This window comes from Pan troglodytes, chromosome 7 (assembly GCF_028858775.2).
Source record: "Pan troglodytes isolate AG18354 chromosome 7, NHGRI_mPanTro3-v2.0_pri, whole genome shotgun sequence".
In the NCBI taxonomy this organism is placed as follows: domain Eukaryota; kingdom Metazoa; phylum Chordata; class Mammalia; order Primates; family Hominidae; genus Pan; species Pan troglodytes.
Window position 1 is genome coordinate 134,860,603 of NC_072405.2, and position 18,834 is coordinate 134,879,436.

General features: G+C 43.5%; 2 protein-coding genes across 19 annotated transcripts in view; one reads left to right on the forward strand and one right to left on the reverse strand.

Moving 5' to 3' along the window:
- Window positions 1–7,305, reverse strand: part of TATDN1 (TatD DNase domain containing 1) — a 64,372-nt gene extending 57,067 nt beyond the window's left edge. For 6 of the 18 annotated variants that reach the window (XM_054657473.2, XM_063816554.1, XM_063816558.1 and 3 more), the window contains exon 1: window positions 7,223–7,305. In XM_054657473.2, the coding sequence (XP_054513448.2) occupies window positions 7,223–7,244 (22 nt within the window). In that variant the 5' untranslated portion in view covers window positions 7,245–7,305. The remainder of the gene's footprint in view (window positions 1–7,222) is intronic. The other 12 variants (XM_054657475.2, XM_054657471.2, XM_063816555.1 and 9 more) reach the window with 5 other exon arrangements.
- Window positions 7,306–7,384: 79 nt separating this feature from the next.
- On the forward strand, window positions 7,385–18,099 carry NDUFB9 (NADH:ubiquinone oxidoreductase subunit B9). The gene is made up of 4 exons (NM_001071799.1): window positions 7,385–7,485; window positions 11,292–11,484; window positions 15,208–15,321; window positions 17,968–18,099. The coding sequence occupies exons 1-4, from the start codon at window positions 7,385–7,387 to the stop codon at window positions 18,097–18,099; spliced, it is 540 nt and encodes a 179-aa protein (NP_001065267.1).
- Window positions 18,100–18,834: the final 735 nt, after the last annotated feature.

Below are 18,834 nucleotides of genomic sequence, written 5' to 3' on the forward strand. Positions count from 1 at the left end.
AGTTTATAGAGCAGTGGGGCAAGAGCTGGAGAGAGCCACCATACAGTAGTACTGTCTACCCCGCTGAATCATTTTGTCTGGATTCCAATGGGTTAGATTATGTATGAAGGTTGTTTGTCTTTGCAGGGTGCTGGGTAGGACTGGATGTCCATTTGGACCTTCCTGTAATTTTGTCTGCGGATTGCAAGCGCAATTTTGTTTCATCCATTTCCCTCTTCCAGACTCCAAGACTGTCTTTTGTGAAAATGAGTCTGGAAAGGTCTTCAGATGGGGAGGGGAGCAAGGAAGAAGGAAGAGCAAGGGGGGGGGGAGGAAGAGGAGGAGGAGTGGGTTGAGTACAACTCGGGAAGGAGCCACATGCTGGGCGGCAGCTTTAGCTGCTGCATCCACTAGGTGGTTGCCTTCGCTGTCTTCTGTCTTGTCAGAGAAATGTCCCTCGACTATGATAACGGCTAGGGCTCAATGAGCCTGAATGGCATCTAAGAGAAACAAAACAGTCTTTGTTTTTGTTTTTTTCTGAGACAGAGTCTCACTCTGTCGCCCGGGCTGGAGTGCAGTGGTGCAATCTCAGCTCACTGCAGCCTCCACCTCCCAGGCTCAAGTGATTCTCCTGCCTCAGCCTCCCACATAGCTGGGATTACAGGTGCGTGCCACCACGTCTGGCTAATTTTTGTGTTTTTTATAGAGACGAGGTTTCACCATGTTGGTCAGGCTGGTCTCAAACTCCTGACCTCAAGTGATCCACCTGCCTCGGCTTCCCAAAGTGCTAGGATTACAGGCGTGAGCCACTGCACCTGGCCTAGTCTTTGTTCTTAATAGGTTTTCCAGAGGAAGTAAAAAATCCTCTGTTTCTACAGCATGCCAAAATCATGGGCAACTCCAAAGACATACGTGCTGTCTGCATAAATATTAACCGTTTCACCCCTGGCCAGTAGGCAGGCCCAAGTGAGGGGATGCTAATTCTGCTTGTTGGGCAGATCGGGCAGTTGGCTGGGGGCCTGATTCAATGATTCCCATCACAGAGACCACCACATAGGCTGCATAATGGAAGCCAGCAGAATTTTTGAGAAAGGATCCATTAGTGGGTAAGGGGGTCTCCCTTAAGTCTATATGAGGTGAGAGAAAAGTGTCTGTAAAGACAACGCAGTCTTTGGGTGCGTTAATCTCCTATTAAAGGCAAAACGGGGCCAGGTGTAGTGGCTCATGCCTGTAATCCCAGCACTTTAACAGGCCGAGGTGGGCAGATCACGAGGTCAGGAGATCGAGACCGTCCTGGCTAACACGGTAAAACCCTGTCTCTACTAAAAATACAAAACATTAGCCGGGCGTGGTGGCGGGCGCCTGTAGTCCCAGCTACTCGGGAGGCTGAGGCAGGAGAATGGCGTGAATCCGGGAGGTGGAGCTTGCAGTGAGCCGAGATGGCACCACTGCACTACAGTCTGGGCGACAGAGTGAGACTCTGTCTCAAAAAAAAAAAAACGCAAAATGGTAGCTACATTAAGGAGGTTACAGTAAATTATGGTTAGAAGAGGAGAAAAGTATCTCATAGGAGGTCAATCAACTGGCTTAAAGATGCTGAGTGAGGGGACAGGTGCAAAGGGCCTAAATTGAATGAGAAACATATACGATGAGAGGGGATCCCAGGAGTAGTTTTTTGGTAGCCTTGATGAGGCCTGAGGGGGTGGCAACTGCCCTCAGTACAGGAAGGAATGCCTTGTGAAACTGGTCAGCTGTCATGGTGAAACTGCAAAAAAGGAGGGGAGCTGGTCCCAATGTCAGGCAGTTGGCTGAAGTCAGCAGAGGAGCAAGTCTTCCAATCTTTGTTTTTCCAGGGCTGGTTTCTGTTCAACTTTTAGGAAAAAAGTCTGGTATTGGTTAGTAAGGAAGGAGACCAGGACCAACCCCTCATCTTGTTATGTTTGGGAATCTTAGTTTTTCATGTTTTTCTGGGGTCTACTTGGTCGAGGGGGGTTCTGTTCAGCCAGTTTAGGGGGCTTAGAATTTTATTTTTATTTCACAGGGACAACCAGCCCAGCTGCTCTGGTAAGTCAGTGACATTAAAAAAAGAAATGCGTGGCAGGGCGCGATGGCTCACGCCTATAATCCCAGCACTTTGGGAGGCTGAGGCAGGAGGATCACAAGGTCAGGAGATCGAGACCATCCTGGCTAACATGGTGAAACCCCGTCTCTACTAAAAATACAAAAAATTAGCCGGGCGTGGTGGTGGGCGCCTGTAGTCCCAGCTACTCGGGAGGCTGAGGCAGAAGAATGGTGTGAACCCGGGAGGCGGAGCTTGCAGTGAGCCCAGATTGCACCACTACACTCCAGCCTGGGCGACAGAGCAGGACTCTGTCTCAAAAATAAAAAAAGAAATGCGCTAGAGCAAGGGGTTGGTAAACTAAGGCCCACAAGCCACTGCCTATTTTTGTTTGCCTCTAAGCTAAGAATGACTTTACATTTTTAAATAGCTGAAGAAAATCAAAAGAATATTTTGTGACACATCAAAATTATAAGAACTTCAAGTTTCAGTGACCGTTAAGTTTTACTGGAACATGGCCACACCTATTTACATACTGTCTATCACCTGCTTTTGAATGACAAGGTGTGAGATAGGAAAAAATGCAAACTGCTTTCTCCTACAGTATTCTCATACTCACAATACTCTGAATTTTTTGTTTGTTTGTTTTAAGTAGAGATGGGGTCTCACTTTGTTGCCCAGGCTGGTCTTGAACTCCCGGGCTCAAGCAGTCCTCCCGCCTTGGCCTCCCAAAGTGCTTGGATTACAGGCGTGAGGATTCACTTCTGACGTCAGGTATGTGTGGGGTTTCCTCTCCCAACAACCAATTCTCTGACACCAGCTGGGTGACCTATAATTTAACTCAATTCTCACACTATCTACCTGGATATAACATCAGACCGCAGAGGTCAAGGGCTCAGTCCCACAAGACTCTCCCCATTTCAGATACCAATTACAAGCAGTAGGTTCCCAGGTTACCCACAACTTGTCTAACTTGGCTACAACAAGAGGTTCCCACAACCCCCTTCTCAGGTTTGATCATTTGCTAGAGCAGCTCACGGAACTCAGGAAAGCACTTCACTTATTACCCATTCATTGTAAAAAGATGCAATTCAAAAACGGCCAGGTGGAAGAGACACATAGAGACATATATGGGTTTTTATAGAGGCTTCACCATGTAGGTATGATTGATTAAATCACTGGCCATTAGTGAACAACTCAACCTTCAGTTTCTCTCCCCTTCCCCAGAAGTGGGAGTGGGTGGGAGGGACTGAAACTTCCAACTCTCTAATCACATGATTGGTTTTCCTAGGCAAACCCCCATCCTGAGGCTATCCAGGAGCCCCCCAGCCATCAGTCATCTTAGCAGCATACAAAAAGACACTTAGCACTTAGGAGATTCCAAGGGTTTCAGGAGTTGTGCACAAAGAAATGGGAGCAGAGAACACATACGTATTTACTATTACATCACAGTACACACAAGGGCAGAGTTGAATAGCTGCAATAGAGATCACGTGGCCCTCAAAGTCTAAAATATGTACTATATGGCCCTTTAAGGAAAAAGTTTGCAAACCTCTGCACTTGATTTAAAAATTTAAGGAACAACCAAATGTGTGGCTCTAAATGGGATACCATTTTGGACATGACCACCAAGGGACATTTTTGGAACAACAGGAAAAATTTGAGTATGATTTTGGTACTAGTTAAAATGAACATTTCCTGAAATGGAAAGGTGGAGACTGTGATTGAAAAAAGCAGAGTACAAAAGAGTAGCCTCAGTATGATCTTATTTTGTTTGGTATGCCTACAGAAGATCTGGAAAGATAGACATGGAGGTGTTATGTGTGATTTGGAGGAACTGTATTAATCTGCTTTTGCATTGCTATAAAGGAATACCTGAGACTGGGTGATTTATAAAGAAAAGAGGTGTATTTGGCTTATGGTTCTGCAGGTTGTACAAGATGCATGACACCAACATCTGCTTTTGGGAGGATCTCAGGAAGCTTCCAATCCTGGAGGAAAGGGAAGGGGAGCCAGTGTGAACTCATTACCACAGGGAGGCCATCAAGCCTTTCATGAGGGATCCACCCCCATGAGATGGATGGTGGGAAGTGACCCAAACACCTCCCACTGGACCACCTCAACGTTGGAGAGCAAATTTTAACATGAGATTTGGAGAGGACAAATATCTAAACTATATCAGGAATGGAATATGATGTTTTTATTTTCACTGTTGTTTGTATTTTGCATTTTCTTCTTGCACAGATATTTCTCATTTTTTGGTGTACTATGTAGTCTAAGATCAATGCAGTAGAGATTCTGGCATATAATAGTTACAGGTAGAAGTATTTTTGAGAGTGGAAGAGTTTGTAAATAACACCCAGGGAATAGAATTCCACTTGTGGAGACAGAAAAGAGAGTATAAGCTGGGCTAAAGAAATTCTCATGCTGGCCAGTGGCTCCACGTGTAATCCCAGAACTTTGGGAGGCGGAGGTGGAAGGACTGCTTAAGGCCAGCAATTCAAGACCAGCCTGAGCAACAAGCAGTACACAGTGGTCTACAAAAAAAAATTAGCCTGGTATGGTGGTGAGCACCTCTAGTCTCAGCTACTTGGGAGGATGAGGCAGGAAGATCACTTGAGCCTAGGAGGTCAATGCTGGAGCCATGATCTAAGCCACTGTACTCCAGCCTAGGTGACAGAGCAAGACCCTGTCTCAAAACAAACAAAAGCCCCCACTGTTGGGGTATAGTTCTAAGGGGCAGCCACTTGTTATGCAAGTAGAAAAGAGAGAAATGTAGAAAGAATTACAATGGTCAGCTGTCTTAAACCAAAATCTAAGGTAATTTTCATAAAATGGGTTTAATTTTTCATGCAATTGTCCCATGTGAAGCTTGTTTGTGGACCAAACTTCCAGGGATTTAATATGATGTTTTTCAAAATATTGTTCAGAACTCATTAGGCTAAGAAATTAGTCTAGCGATTCATGGGCAGCATTTTTTAAATGACACAAACTGAAAGATTAAATATCAGAGTAAGTCATATACCAAGGATAGAATGCATAATATGATCTCATTTGTTTCAAAAAGGAAAAAAAAAAACCTTGATATGTTGTATTTTTATGAATCTGTAAAACAATCTATTAAAAAATTAGGGAAGGCTATACTTCAAACTTTTAATATGGTTACTTTAGGAGAGTGGGGCTAAAGGAGACCATGCAGAAAAAAATTTATTCCAATTATTTATTCCAATAAAGTCACCTTCTTTAAGAAGTCTTTTCTTGCTTATTTTATCTGATGCTAATCCCTTTACTAATTTTCTTATCACCTTAGCACTAAAGCCACTCATTCATACTTTCCCAAACAGTCATTGTACTACGCCCCTAGGAAAAAAATATAAATACCATACCAGTATCTGCCTTAAGAGTTTGATCTAGTGGGAAAGGCATACTCATATTTAATTATAAATAATGTGGTATAAGTTTTAAGGAGTAAGTAGGCAGACAGGCAACAGGGTAGTTGGTAGGCAGAGGAATATTTTGGCCCCAAACTGCCACTCTAAAACCTTGTCAGAGGTAACAAACAGCATGCACAAGTGTTTATAGAGCAGCCCAGGGATGGGCTAGAAAAGTGGGCAGGACTGGACCACAGAAGGGCTTTGTATGGTGTGAAAGCATTTAGGCTAGCCTGAGGAGAGTAAATGAAAGATTTGAAGCAAAAGAAACATTTAGCTGATTTGATTTTTAGATACACCAAAATGGAGTCTACATGGAGGATGGATTTAAGACATTAACTTGAGGCAGGGATTTGGTTGTATAACATAAACACACTTTTAAAAAGTTATGTGGCCTTTCTTTACGGAATACTTCATGGCTCTTTATTCCATCTCCCTCATCAATTATATCAAAGGTTAGGATGGAAAGGCTAAGACACGGCAATGTCTTATTTGACAACCCCTCCCCAAACCCCTACTCCAGGCTTTCCCACAGCAATTTCAAAACCTTTTTCCTGGCACTTAACATATTCTCCCCTGCATTTGCTTTTGACTGTACAGTACATAGGTCTTAGGTCTCCAGTCTGAAAACTGCACCACTAGATTTTACAGTTCCACAGGACTTAGCACAACGTCTTTGAAAAAAAAAAATACTGCTTAAATAACTCTCAGATCTAAATGTATAATCCTAATCTCTTGATTGCCAGACCACATTCCCAATTGCTCAGATATCTCTACCTGGATGTCCTATAATTATCTCAAACTTAACCTAATCCAAATGGACCTGGGTACCTCTCTTCACTGCCAAACTAGTCATGCTTCCATTTCATATTTAAGTATTTTTCCAAACCCTGAGTCATCTTTGTTCACTCTCTACTACCGGCCATGAACACTCAGCTGCTAAATGCTGCACACATCTCTTCCATTTCTCTCTCTTTTCTATTACCCTAGTTTAAGCTCTTGAAATGCTTCCCTACCTCTCCCTATTTCCCACAAAACCTACATAATAGCTATCAGGATTACCTTGCTAAAGCAGAGGTGTGATCACTGTCATTTCCCACCTTCAAGTAGCTGGAAACCCCACAAAACGAGGATCATGCCCATTTAAATCCCGCAGCATTCTCCCTCTCTTGTTCTACTGATGCTGACTGGATCATTGTACTTGCCAAGTACAGTTTGTTTTTCTCCCCACTACTTGTGTTTTCTAGTTTCTCCACCAGATGGTGATGACAGTACAACTGGGAGCTTTGTGCCCTGTGTTCCTAGGCCAGTGCCAGGCCCACTTGAGGCGCTCACTAACTATGATATGAACGAATGAATGGTTGAGTGAATTGGTCCCCAGAAGCGGTCAGCCTCTCCGCCAAGGCAGAGGGGAAGGGCCGGGAGGTGCACGTGGGATGAATGGAAACATAGTGATTGGCCTTTTTGGAGTTTTCTTCTTAAAAAACTGATTACAGATGTTGAAAACAGCACAAAAATCATAACTGTACGGCTTGTTAATTTTTACAAATAAATACACCCTCGTGAATCCAGAACCTAGATCAAGAACCAGAGCATTACCAGCACCCAGAAACCTCCCCGCGCCCTCCTCCACTGAGCGGCCCTTTCAACCCTTACAAAGCCGGAGGGCGCAATTCCTGGGTCCTGTGACCTTGGTGACCGACGCCCGGGACAAGTCAGAAAGACCCAAGGGCGTGGAAAACGCTCCTCTTACCGATAAACTTGAAGCGACTCATGACTGCGCATGGGGGACCTCCCCGGCGGAAGCGGAAGTGGCCGCCGGCAACTCCGCCCTTCCGGCTGGCACCGCTCGGTCACACGCAGCAGGCGTGCGGTTTCCCGGCTCTCCGCGCGGCCGGGGAAGGTCAGCGCCGTAATGGCGTTCTTGGCGTCGGGACCCTACCTGACCCATCAGCAAAAGGTGTTGCGGCTTTATAAGCGGGCGCTACGCCACCTCGAGTCGTGGTGCGTCCAGAGGTAAGGGATGGGGACCCAGGACTCGGGGAGGTGACCCTGGGGGCCCCATGGAGGTGGAGAGGCCCCTGGGTACCTGAAGGTTCAAGGACTTCGGGAACGGAATTGGAAGGTGGCCTCTCGCTTCACAGAATCCTATGGTAGACCCGGGTTCAAATCCAGGCTTCGCCACTCATGGCCGGGAGACCTTGTAGAGTTGCTTATCGGGTCTGGGCGTCAGCTTTTTGTTTAGTAAAACGGACGCAGGACCAGCGCAGAGGGTCGCAGGAAAATTAAGTGAAATAAAGGAATGTGCCTAAAATTGTAATTGTCATGGGTCCAGCGGTCGCTAAATCGTTTTCTTCACGATCTTCTCCTTTCCAATATTAACAGCAATAAACAATGCATTATTTTCTTTAGTCTGCACAACTCTAGGAGTTAGGAATTCTCGTAAGCTTATTTTACAGATAAGGAGATGAGCACAGCTGGTAACTTGCACAAGGTGATAGAGTTTGTAAGTGTCTGAGCCAGGGTTAAAATTTAGGTCTTCCTCCAAAGCATCATCATTCTCCCACCCCTCCCATTAGCTTTTCTCTTTTTAGCTTCATCTAGTCCTTTTCATTACCTTTACATCTTTTTCACCTCTTACATAATTCTCTTTCCACCTCTATCCGTCTGCGACTAGTCTGAGAACATAGTGTTAAAATGTGTAGATTTTAATAACCTAAATTCAGTGCAGGGTGGGCTGCACTCACACACAACCCAAGATGTGTGAGTGCCAGGCCTCCACTCCAGTCTTACGACTCCCCAAACGTAGTTTTATAAGAAGGCCTTCTGGGAAAAAAACTCTATGGAAAATGGAGTAGGCCTGGAAGAATTGCAGAGGGTACCCTGGAAGCCCAGATTGCATATATGTGACTATTAGAAAATCACTGACATACTTCTCTTGATTTGGCAGGAAGATGGCCAAGTACAATGTGATGGGATTGTTAGTTTCTTCCTTGAGTTTTCCTTATTTATTTATTTATTTGACAGAATTTGCAATTCAGATTCTATGCTCTATGCTAAATATATAAATGTTAGTAAATCCATTTTTGAGCTGCAGCAGCTCATGGATTAGTGGGGAAAATGGACATGTAAACAAATCGATGATGAAGGAAGTTGAGCCATCAGGGATTCAGGTATCCCAACACAAATGATAAATGTTTGAGGTGATGAATATCCAAATTACCCTGATTTGATCATTATACATTATATGGATGTATTAAAATGTCACATGTACCCCATAAATAGGTACAATAATTATGTGTCAAAAAAAGTTAAACATGAAAAAAAGAATTCAAGCAATACTGAACTATAGCTGGGAATACTAAAGTCCATAGTTCTAGAGGAAAATGATATAAACTAGCTACTATGACAGCTATGGCTCAGCATTTTTTAGATCTGACATTCTTTCTCAATCCTTGCCTTAATTTCTTCCTCCATTTGCCCTCATTGTGCTGTTCTCTGTGGTTCCATCCTAGGCATACTGTGTTGCTGTGTGTACTCGGGCAGCCTCATTTAGTGCTATCACCACCTGCGCTCATTTGTCTCTAGAGCTGTAGTTCAAATTGCTTGTTAGATCACGACTGTTGGCTGGGCATGATGGCTCACGCCTATAATCCCAGTACTTTGGGAGGCTGAGGTGAGTGGATCACCTGAGGCCAGGAGTTCAACAGCCCGGCCTACATGTGAAACCGCGTCTCTACTAAAAATACAAAAATTAGCCAGGCGTGGTGGTGGGTGCCTGTAATCCCAGCTACTCATGAGGCTGAGGCAGAAGAACCGCTTGAACCTGGGAGGCAGAGGCTGCAGTGAGCCGAGATCGCCCCATTGCACTCCAGCCTGGGCGACAAGAGTGAAACTTTGTCTCAAAAAATAATAATAAAAAAAAAATTGAAAAGATCACCAACCGTTCTCTCAATCTCCATTTATCTAAATTCTTTGAAATCAAACTTGTTTTCCTGTCACTCCCCATTCTGACTCTTTTCCCAAATTCCCTGCCTCCGCTAATGGTATTATTAGTAATTCAGTTACTGAGCTTTAAGTCTCAGAATTGTTCTCAAGTATTTGCTCCTTATTCCTTTGCCAATAACACACATACTCATCACCATGTATAATTAGACACTGGTTTTTATAAATTCTCTTTCCAGTATGATATTAGTAACTGACATTATTTAACACTTGGGATGTACCAGGCACTTTTTAAAGTGTGTGTATCTTATTGACTGTTTATGACAACCTTAAGATATACACACTGTTATTACCACTATTTTACAGAGGAGGAACCCGTGGCCTAGAAGACTTTTTTTGTTTGTTTTTTTGTTAGACGGAGTTTCGCTTATGTTGCCCAGGCTGGAGTGCAATGGCGCGATCTTGGCTCACCGCAAGTTCCGTCTCCCGGGTTCAAGCAATTCTCCTGCCTCAGTCTCCCGAGTAGCTGGGATTACAGGCATGCGCCACCACGCCTGGCTAATTTTTGTATTTTTAGTAGAGACGGGGTTTTGCCATGTTGGCCAGGCTGGTCTTGAACTCCTGACCTCAGGTGACCTCCACCTCAGCCTCCCAAAGTGCTGGGATTACAGGCGTGAGCCACCGTGCCTGGCCTTTTTGTTGTTGTTGTTGTTGTTGTTGTTTTTTTGAGATGAAGTCTCGCTCTTGTCCCCCAGGCTGGAGTGCAAATGGCACAATCTCGACTCACTGCAACCTCTGCCTCCCGGGTTCAAGCTATTCTCCTGCCTTGGCCCCCAGAGTAGCTGGGATTACAGGTGCCTGCCACCACGCCCGGCTAGTTTTTGTATTTTTAGTTGAGACGGGATTTCACCATGTTGGCCAGGCTGGTGTAGAACCCCTCACCTCAGATGATCCACCTGCCTTGGCCTCCCAAAGTGCTGGGATTACTGGCGTGAGCCACCATGCCCGGCCTCATTTTTGTATTTTTAGTAGAGACGGGGTTTCTCCATGTTGATCAGGCTTGTCTTGAACTCCAGACCTCAGGTGATCCACACGCCTTGGCCTCCCAACGTGCTGGGATTACAGGTGTGAGCCACCGCACCTGACCAGAAGACAGTAACTTACCCCAAGTTACACAGCTAGTAGTAGCAGAGCCTAAGATTCAGGCCCATACAGTCTGACTGGAGAGCCTATTCTCATAACTTGGAAGTCTCAATGTCTCTCCTGTCTCCTGTCACCATCACAGCTCCCTACTTTCAGGCCCTCGTCAGCTGTGTCCTAGATTATTGTCAAAACCTCCTAACTGATCTTTGCCCAGTTTCTTTAGAACTTGACTTTAACTTGCCTAAGTTTATGCAGCTAGTGTCAGAGTCAGGATACAAACCTAGCTCTGTATGAGCTAAGCAATACTGTTTCTGCCAAGTAACACCTTTCTTATTCATCTTTGTATCTCCAGAATTTAGCATAGTGACTAGCACAAGATAGAAGGAAATGGAAGTTATCATTCAATGAATGTTGAATGATCCTGCAGAGGTTATAGCTTTTCTCTTGCGAATGCTCTTTTCTTTTTTTTTTTTTTTGTTTAAATACTCATTCCATTGTTGGATGTAAGAGGAGAAAAATGGTTAGGGTATATATTTAATACAGTATTTTTTTGCTGCTGCTGTTTGGTGGGCTGTAGAGGAAGCAGCCATGATGATACGGCTGCTCCATTGGAAGGGTTGGGGGAGGTCCACTGCCCATCCAGAAGGTATCAGAAGTGCAGCCTCCTGTCAGACAGCAACACTGACCACGTGAGTAAGTAACATTTCTAATCTTCAAAATCATTTTGGTTTAAGAGACAAATACCGATACTTTGCTTGTTTGATGAGAGCCCGGTTTGAAGAACATAAGAATGAAAAGGATATGGCGAAGGCCACCCAGCTGCTGAAGGAGGCCGAGGAAGAATTCTGGTACCGTCAGCATCCACAGCCATACATCTTCCCTGACTCTCCTGGGGGCACCTCCTATGAGAGATACGATTGCTACAAGGTAGGTGAGAATTATAATGATGACTGCCTTCTGAGAAATAGACTTTGTTTCTTCAGTCCCACACCTCAGCCTCAGAAATCACTTGCCCTTCAAGGGGTAGCTAGGAGACTTATTTCCTGACAGTTGTCAGATGCAGGCCTACCTCATTTTATTGCATTTTGTTTTATTGTGTTTGGCAGATATTGTATTTTCACAGATTGAAAGTTTGTGGCAACCCCGTGCTGAGCAAGTCTGTGGGCACCATTTTTCCAACAGCATGTGCTCACTTCCTGTCTCTGTTTCTCAGTTTGGCAATTCTTGCAATATTTCAAACTTTTTTTTATTATTACTCTATCTACACACAGTTGTGGTGAACTGTGATCAGTCACCTTTGATGTTACTATTGTCATTGTTTTGGGGCACAAAAAAACCATGCCCACATAAGACAGCAGACTTAATCGATAAATGTGCGTGTGCTGACTGTTTCACCGACCAATAGTTCCTCCGCCTCTATCCCTCTCCTCAGGGTTCCCTATTCCCTAAGACGCAGCAACAGTGAAATTAGGACAATTAACGACCATACCATAGCCTCTAAGTGTTCAAGTGAAAGGAAGAGTTACATGTCTCTCACTTTAAATCCGTTACACATCTCTTACTTTAAATCAAAAGCTAGAAATGATTAAGCTTAGTGAGGAAGGCATGTTGAAAGCCAAGGTGGGTGGAAAGCAAGGCCTTTTCTGCTGGTTAGCCAAGTTGTGAATGCAAAGGAAATTAAAGGTTTTTTTAAGGAAATTAAAAGTGCTGCTCCACTAAACACACAAATGATAAGTGAAACTGTCTTATTGCTGATATGGAGAAAGTTTTAGTGGTTGGGACAAAAGATCAAACCAGCCACGACATTCCCTTAAGCCAAAGCCTAATCCAGAGCAAGTATTTAACTCTTCATTTCTATGAAGGCTGAGAGAGATGAGGAAGCTGCAGAAAAAAAGTTGGAAGCTAGTAGAGGTTGGTCCATGAGGTTTAAGGAAAAAAGCCATCTCTGTAACACAGATGTGCAAGGTGAAGCAACAAGTGCTGATGGAAAAGCTGCAGCAAATTATTACACAAAATCTGGCTAAGATAGTTGATGAAGGTGGCTATACTCAACAACAGATTTTCAGTGGAGATGAAGTAGCCTTTTTTTGGAATAAGATACCATCTAGAACTTTCATACCTTGAGAGAAATCAATGCTTGGCTTCAAAACTTCAAGGATAGGCTGACTCTCTTGTTAGGGACTAATGCCGTTGGTGGTTTTAAGTTGAAGCCATTGTTCATTTGCCATTCTGAAAATCCTGAGGCCCTTAAGAATTATGCTAAACCTACTCTGCCTGTGCCCTAGAAATGGAATAACAAAGCCTGAATTACAGCAAATCTGTATACAACATGGTTTACTGAATCTTTTAAGCCCATTGTTGAGACCTGCTACCATGTCTGCTAACACAACATCCATTCTGCAGCCCATGGATCAAGGAGTAATTTCCACTTGCAAGTTTTATTATTTAAGAAATATATTTTGCATAGTTATAGTTGCCATAGATAGTGATTCCTCTGATGGATTTGGGCAAAGTAAAATTTTCTGGAAAGAATTCACCATTCTAAATGCCATTGAGGATATTTATGATTCATGGAAAGAGATCAAAATATCAGCTTTAACGGGGTTGGAAGAAGTTGATTCCAACCCTTGTGGATGATTTTGAAGGGCTCAAGACTTCAGCAGAAGAAGTAACTGCAGAAGTTGTGGAAATAGCAAGAGAGCCAGAATAGAAGTTGATCCTGAGAATATGACTGAATTGCTGTAATCTCATGATAAATCTTGAGCAGATGAAGAGTTGCTTCTTAAGGATGAATACGAAAGTGGTTTCTTGAGATGGAGTCTCCTGGTGAAGATTTTGTGAACATTGATGATAACAAAGGACTTCGCATAGCACATCAACTTAGTTGATTAAGCAGTAGCAGGGTTTGAGAGGATTGACTCCAATTTTGCAAGAAGTTCTTCTGTGGGTAAAATGCTATCAAATGGCATCACATGCTATAGAAGTGTTTGGTGTAAGGAAGAGTCAGTTGATGTCGCAAACCTCGTTATTTTAGGAAATTGCCAAAGCCACTCCAGCCTTCGGCAGTCATCACCCTGATTAGTCACCAGCCATCAACATTGATATAATACTCTCCACCAGTAAAAAGATTGGTTTTCTGATGGCTCAGATGATTGTTGGCAGTTTTTATCAATAACGTATTTCTTTTGTTTTTGTTTTGGAGATGGTCTCCCTCTGTTGCCCAGGCTGGAATGCAATAGCATGATCATAGCTCACTGCAGCCTGGACCCCCTGGGCTCAAGCAATCCTCCTGTCCTAGCCAACCAAGTAGCTAAGAAAACAGAGGCACACCACCACACCTAGCTAATTTATTTTATTTTTTGTAGAGATGGAATCTTGCTGTGTTGTCCAGGCTGGTCTGGAACTCCTACCCTCATAGAATCTCCCTACCTCAGCCTTCAAAGGGCTGGGACTAAAGGCAGGAACCATCTCACCCAACCAATAATGTATTTTTAAATTATGTCTTTTTTTTGGTGGAGAGGGACAGAGTTTTGCCCAGGCTGGAGTGCAATGGCACAGTCTCGGCTCACCGCAACCTCCACCTCCCAGGTTCAAGCGATTCTCCTACCTCAGCCTCCCAAGTAGCTGGGATTACAGGCATGTACCACTATGCCTGGCTAGTTTTGTATTTTCAGTAGAGACAGGGTTTCTCCATGTTGGTCAGGCTGGTCTCGAACTCCTGACCTCAGGTGATCCGCCTGCCTCAGCTTCCCAAAGTGCTGGGATTACAGGCGTGAGCCACTGCACCTGGCCTCAATTATGTACATTTTTTATGTATATTATGTGAGGTTTGCCACATCAACTGACTTTTCCTTTTGATAGCATTTTACCCACAGAAGAACTTCTTTCAAAATGGGAATCAATCCTCTCAAACCCTGCCACTGCTTTATCAACTAAGTTGATGTACTGTTCAAAGTCCTTTGTTATCATTTAATCAATATTCACAAAATCTTCCCCAGGAGGACTCCATCTCAACAGACATCATAATGCTGTTGGACACTTTATAGTATAGTATAAACAAAACTTTTATATGCACTGGGAAACCAAAAACATTTTGTGACTTGCTTTATTGTGATATTTGCTATATTGCAGTGGTCTGGAACCAAACTCCCAGTATCTCTAAGGTGTGCCTGTACTGTTTCTTAGGTGTCAGTTTTCTCTCTCTGAGACATCATTAAGACTTTTCTTTCTACATTCAGATTTAAGGTTGTACAGTATACTTTTTGCTATAACAAAGTTCATTTTGGACTTTAAAGTTAACCAACTTGGATTGGTGCTTAATATTTCTGAGATACTCTAATTAAGAGTTCCAAGTAAGATAAGACTACTCTGGATATTTAGAGAAGGCAGGTAGGGGAGGAATGAAGCCAGTTCTCCTTGGACTGATGATGGTGCTATTTTTCAGCACAGTCTTTGACTCTAAGGTGTTTTCCTTTATCTTTGGTTCCTACTTATCCTCTGCTGTTACTTGCTTAGAGTTAGAAACAGTCTGGTAGTTGCAGTGGTTATAAAAATATACCTTGATCTTTGTCTTACATCTCCTGAGCAGGCCCGGTCAGGGATAGGTAAATGTGTCCTGTGGATTGATACCATGATTTCCTCTCCTGACAGGTCCCAGAATGGTGCTTAGATGACTGGCATCCTTCTGAGAAGGCAATGTATCCTGATTACTTTGCCAAGAGAGAAAAGTGGAAGAAACTGCGGAGGGAAAGCTGGGAACGAGAGGTGCGTTCTACTTGTACTTCGTTATTCCTTAGCTATGTAGATGGAGTGAAGTTTTGCTCCCCGCATGCAGAGGTCCGGATTCCAGCCATGACAGTTACTCTGGGCCCTTGCTTCTCAGATATACTTTAGTATCTAAGTGTATCAATTTAACATTTATAACCACCTTACAAGTAAGTTAAAGTGCATTCCCTGGTCGTTTTGGCTTTGTCTTTGATTTTGCTTCAGATCTCCTTCTCTTTAGTCCTTTGCCTGACTTTTTTGCCTTCTTGCTATACTTTCCCTTAACCTGCCTCTCCACTATTTTCTTAGGCATTTTTCAGTCATGTTAGGATGGTCAGTTATATTTTTAAAAGCTCAATCTTGCTGTAGTGTGAAGAATATATTGGAGAGGGGAAGAGGAGAAGCAGAGAGACCCTTCTAGGATTATTGCAGAAGTTTAGTCAAAAGGTTGTCATGACTAACACTAGGGTGGATGAAGTGGATATGGAAGGAAATTGACTCAGGACATCATTTGGAGGGATGTGACGACTGACTGGATGTTGAGGGTGGGCGAGGGATGGGGAGGAATCAAGAATGGTTTCTGGGGCAGGGTGCGGTGGCTCACACCTATAATCCCAGCACTTTGGGAGGCCAAAGTGGGTGATAGCTTGAGGTCAGGAGTTCATGACGACCAGCCTGACTAACATGGTGAAACCCCATCTCTACTAAAAGTACAAATAATTAGCCGGGCGTGGGGGGTGTGCACCTGTAATCCCAGCTACTTGGGAGGCTAAGGCAGGAGAATTGCTTGAACCCCAGGAGGTGGAGGTTGCAGTGAGCTGACATCGCGCCACTGCATTCCAGCCTGGGCGACAGAGCAAGACTCCATCTCAAAAGAAAAAAAAAGAGAGAATGGTTTCTGGGTTTTAAGCTTTAACATCTGGAGTTTGGTGATGTTTACTGAGATAGGGAAGATTGGGGAAGGGGGCACAGGTGTCAGAGCAGCAATCGAGAATTCATTTTGGAAGTGTGAAGTTTTGAGAATCCTGTGAGACATCAAGTGCAGATGTCAGAAGCCAACTTCAGATGTGGAAATCTGGAACTCCCAGGAGAGATTTGGCCTAGAAACAGAAACGTGGGAGTTTTCAGTTTTAAAAGCCATGGAGAGATGTATGGAATCCTTAGGAGAGAGTATAGAGAAAGAAGAAAAGGAAAAAGGATTCTTTGTGCATGATAATTGGGCAAAAGATTGTATATAAATACATTTGGGTTCGAAGTTTTGAAGATGACAGACTTGTGTGATAGCTTCCTTTTTTTAGTGAAATAAGAGGAAAAGCCCAGAACGAGTGGGTGCAGCATATTTGGAGAATGTGGACAAGGTGTGATAGTCATGAGGCGAGGAAGAGCTTGCTGGAGAGTAGTAGGATGGCCAGGTGGCAAAGGCCCATTTGAGGTTGGGAATAATTAGTGAGTAATGACTCCGATTTGCTCCCATATCTTTTTTCTCTTTAGCAATACTAAGCTGTATGAGCACAGGCCTGAGGGTATATGGTTCGGTTTGTCTGTTGCTCAGAGAGTGACAAGGGACTTGAGGTTATTCGAAAGGAAGCTGTTGTCATGATGGAATCTAAGCTGAATTTAAAAAAAAGCAAAATCAAGCCAGTGGGGGCAGATGCAGAGAGGGAAGGCCAAGTTGGGAGGATCTGTGAATTGGTAGTCTGAGTTTCAAGGAGGCATTTAAACAAATGAGTGGGAAAGGGAGAGTGTGGTTGGATAGTGGGATATTTGCATTCATGATTTGGAAGTTGTGCTGGTTCTGGTGATAACACTGAGGATATTGACCTTTGGAAGTGTTTGGCCAAGGGGGACCTGAAGGAAGGGCACTGTGGCCAAAGGGGGCAGTGTTTTGTCAGAAATGTCTCACCGTTTAGAAGCTTGAAGTATATGCATGGTGAGCTGCAGGTTCATTCTGCAATTGATCACTGGGATAACATCAAACAATTCCTCCTTTACACATCCCATCACTTCAACACTATTAAGCAGCACGTGTGACTGGAGGCCCAGGGCAGCCACAATCCAGAATGGGTTATCCTCTGTTAGGACATTTATCTTGGCCATAACTAGAACTGGAGGTAGTAGGGCAGCACTTGGCAGGACTGGGCATATTTTTACATGTGATTTTGTGATTTATTTTTGTTCTTGGTTGCTAGGAAGGGGGCTTAGAATTAACATCCCCAACATATTATGAACTGAGGTTTCTTAATGGTGCTTTTGGAGAACACTTAGCTGAAACACAACAATAAATGTTTTTCTGGTCAGTGGGTAGGGGCTGTGACAAGGAGAATTGGAATGACAGTTGTCATGTTTCTGTCTGCAGAATAAGAGGAGGTCCGGATAATGAGGTGATGAAAAGGGGTGGGGGGAAGAATAGGAAGGGTAGGCTTTGCTATTTAAAAGAATGGGAAAACCCTTAAGGAGACTTTTCTAAAAGTGTGGATATGAAAATAAAGCAGGTATATGTAAAAAACACTTTTCAATATTGTGATCAGATAGTGTGTAATGTCAGTGACACACCATAGACATAAAGCTGACCCTTCACTGCAGCAGACAGATTTTTATAGTCAATTAGATTCCTTTGGTAATGATTCCTTCCTTGCCTCCTTCTAGGTTAAGCAGCTGCAGGAGGAAACGCCACCTGGTGGTCCTTTAACTGAAGCTTTGCCCCCTGCCCGAAAGGAAGGTGATTTGCCCCCACTGTGGTGGTATATTGTGACCAGACCCCGGGAGCGGCCCATGTAGAAAGAGAGAGACCTCATCTTTCATGCTTGCAAGTGAAATATGTTACAGAACATGCACTTGCCCTAATAAAAAATCAGTGAAATGGTCTCTGGTATGACTGACGTTCTTCTAAGAATTACCGTGATGCCAAGTGACTGTGCCACTGTCATTGTTTTATCAATTGTGCGTGTAAAGAAAATGACGGGACATGTAGTCAGTCAGCTGTGTTCTCTGCAATAAATCACTGATAGCATATGTTACCAGTAAGGAAAAACTGAGGCAGAACCAGATTGAGGCGAACAAACTCGCAAGTCAAAGGCCTAATTAGCTGTGGTAACTAGAAGGAATCAACAAAGCCAAGAACAGAAATACTGAGGATTTAAAAATAACCTTTTTGGTTTTCTAAAGATTTCACTAATGGAACTTTAGTTTTTATTAGAAGAACAACTCTCCCTAAGGAGTACATAGTCAACAAATAAGCATGGAATTTGTGGAGTTCTGTCAGGGGTGGAGGTTTGATGGTTGGGGTTAAATGGTCCAATCTGGGATAAAACTTTGTGGCGCTTATTTTAGAAGCAGTTTTCCAGCTTTGCTTCTGCTACCGTAGCTTGGATTGTCTGCGGACTCAAAGGTAAGGGAATAACAGAACTCCTTAAATGTTTCAGAAGCTTTGTTTGTTTTTGTTTTTTAAAGATAAAGCAGTTTTTAAAACTTTCAACCCAAAACAGCTGCTTTTAGTTCTTGATCCCTCATTAG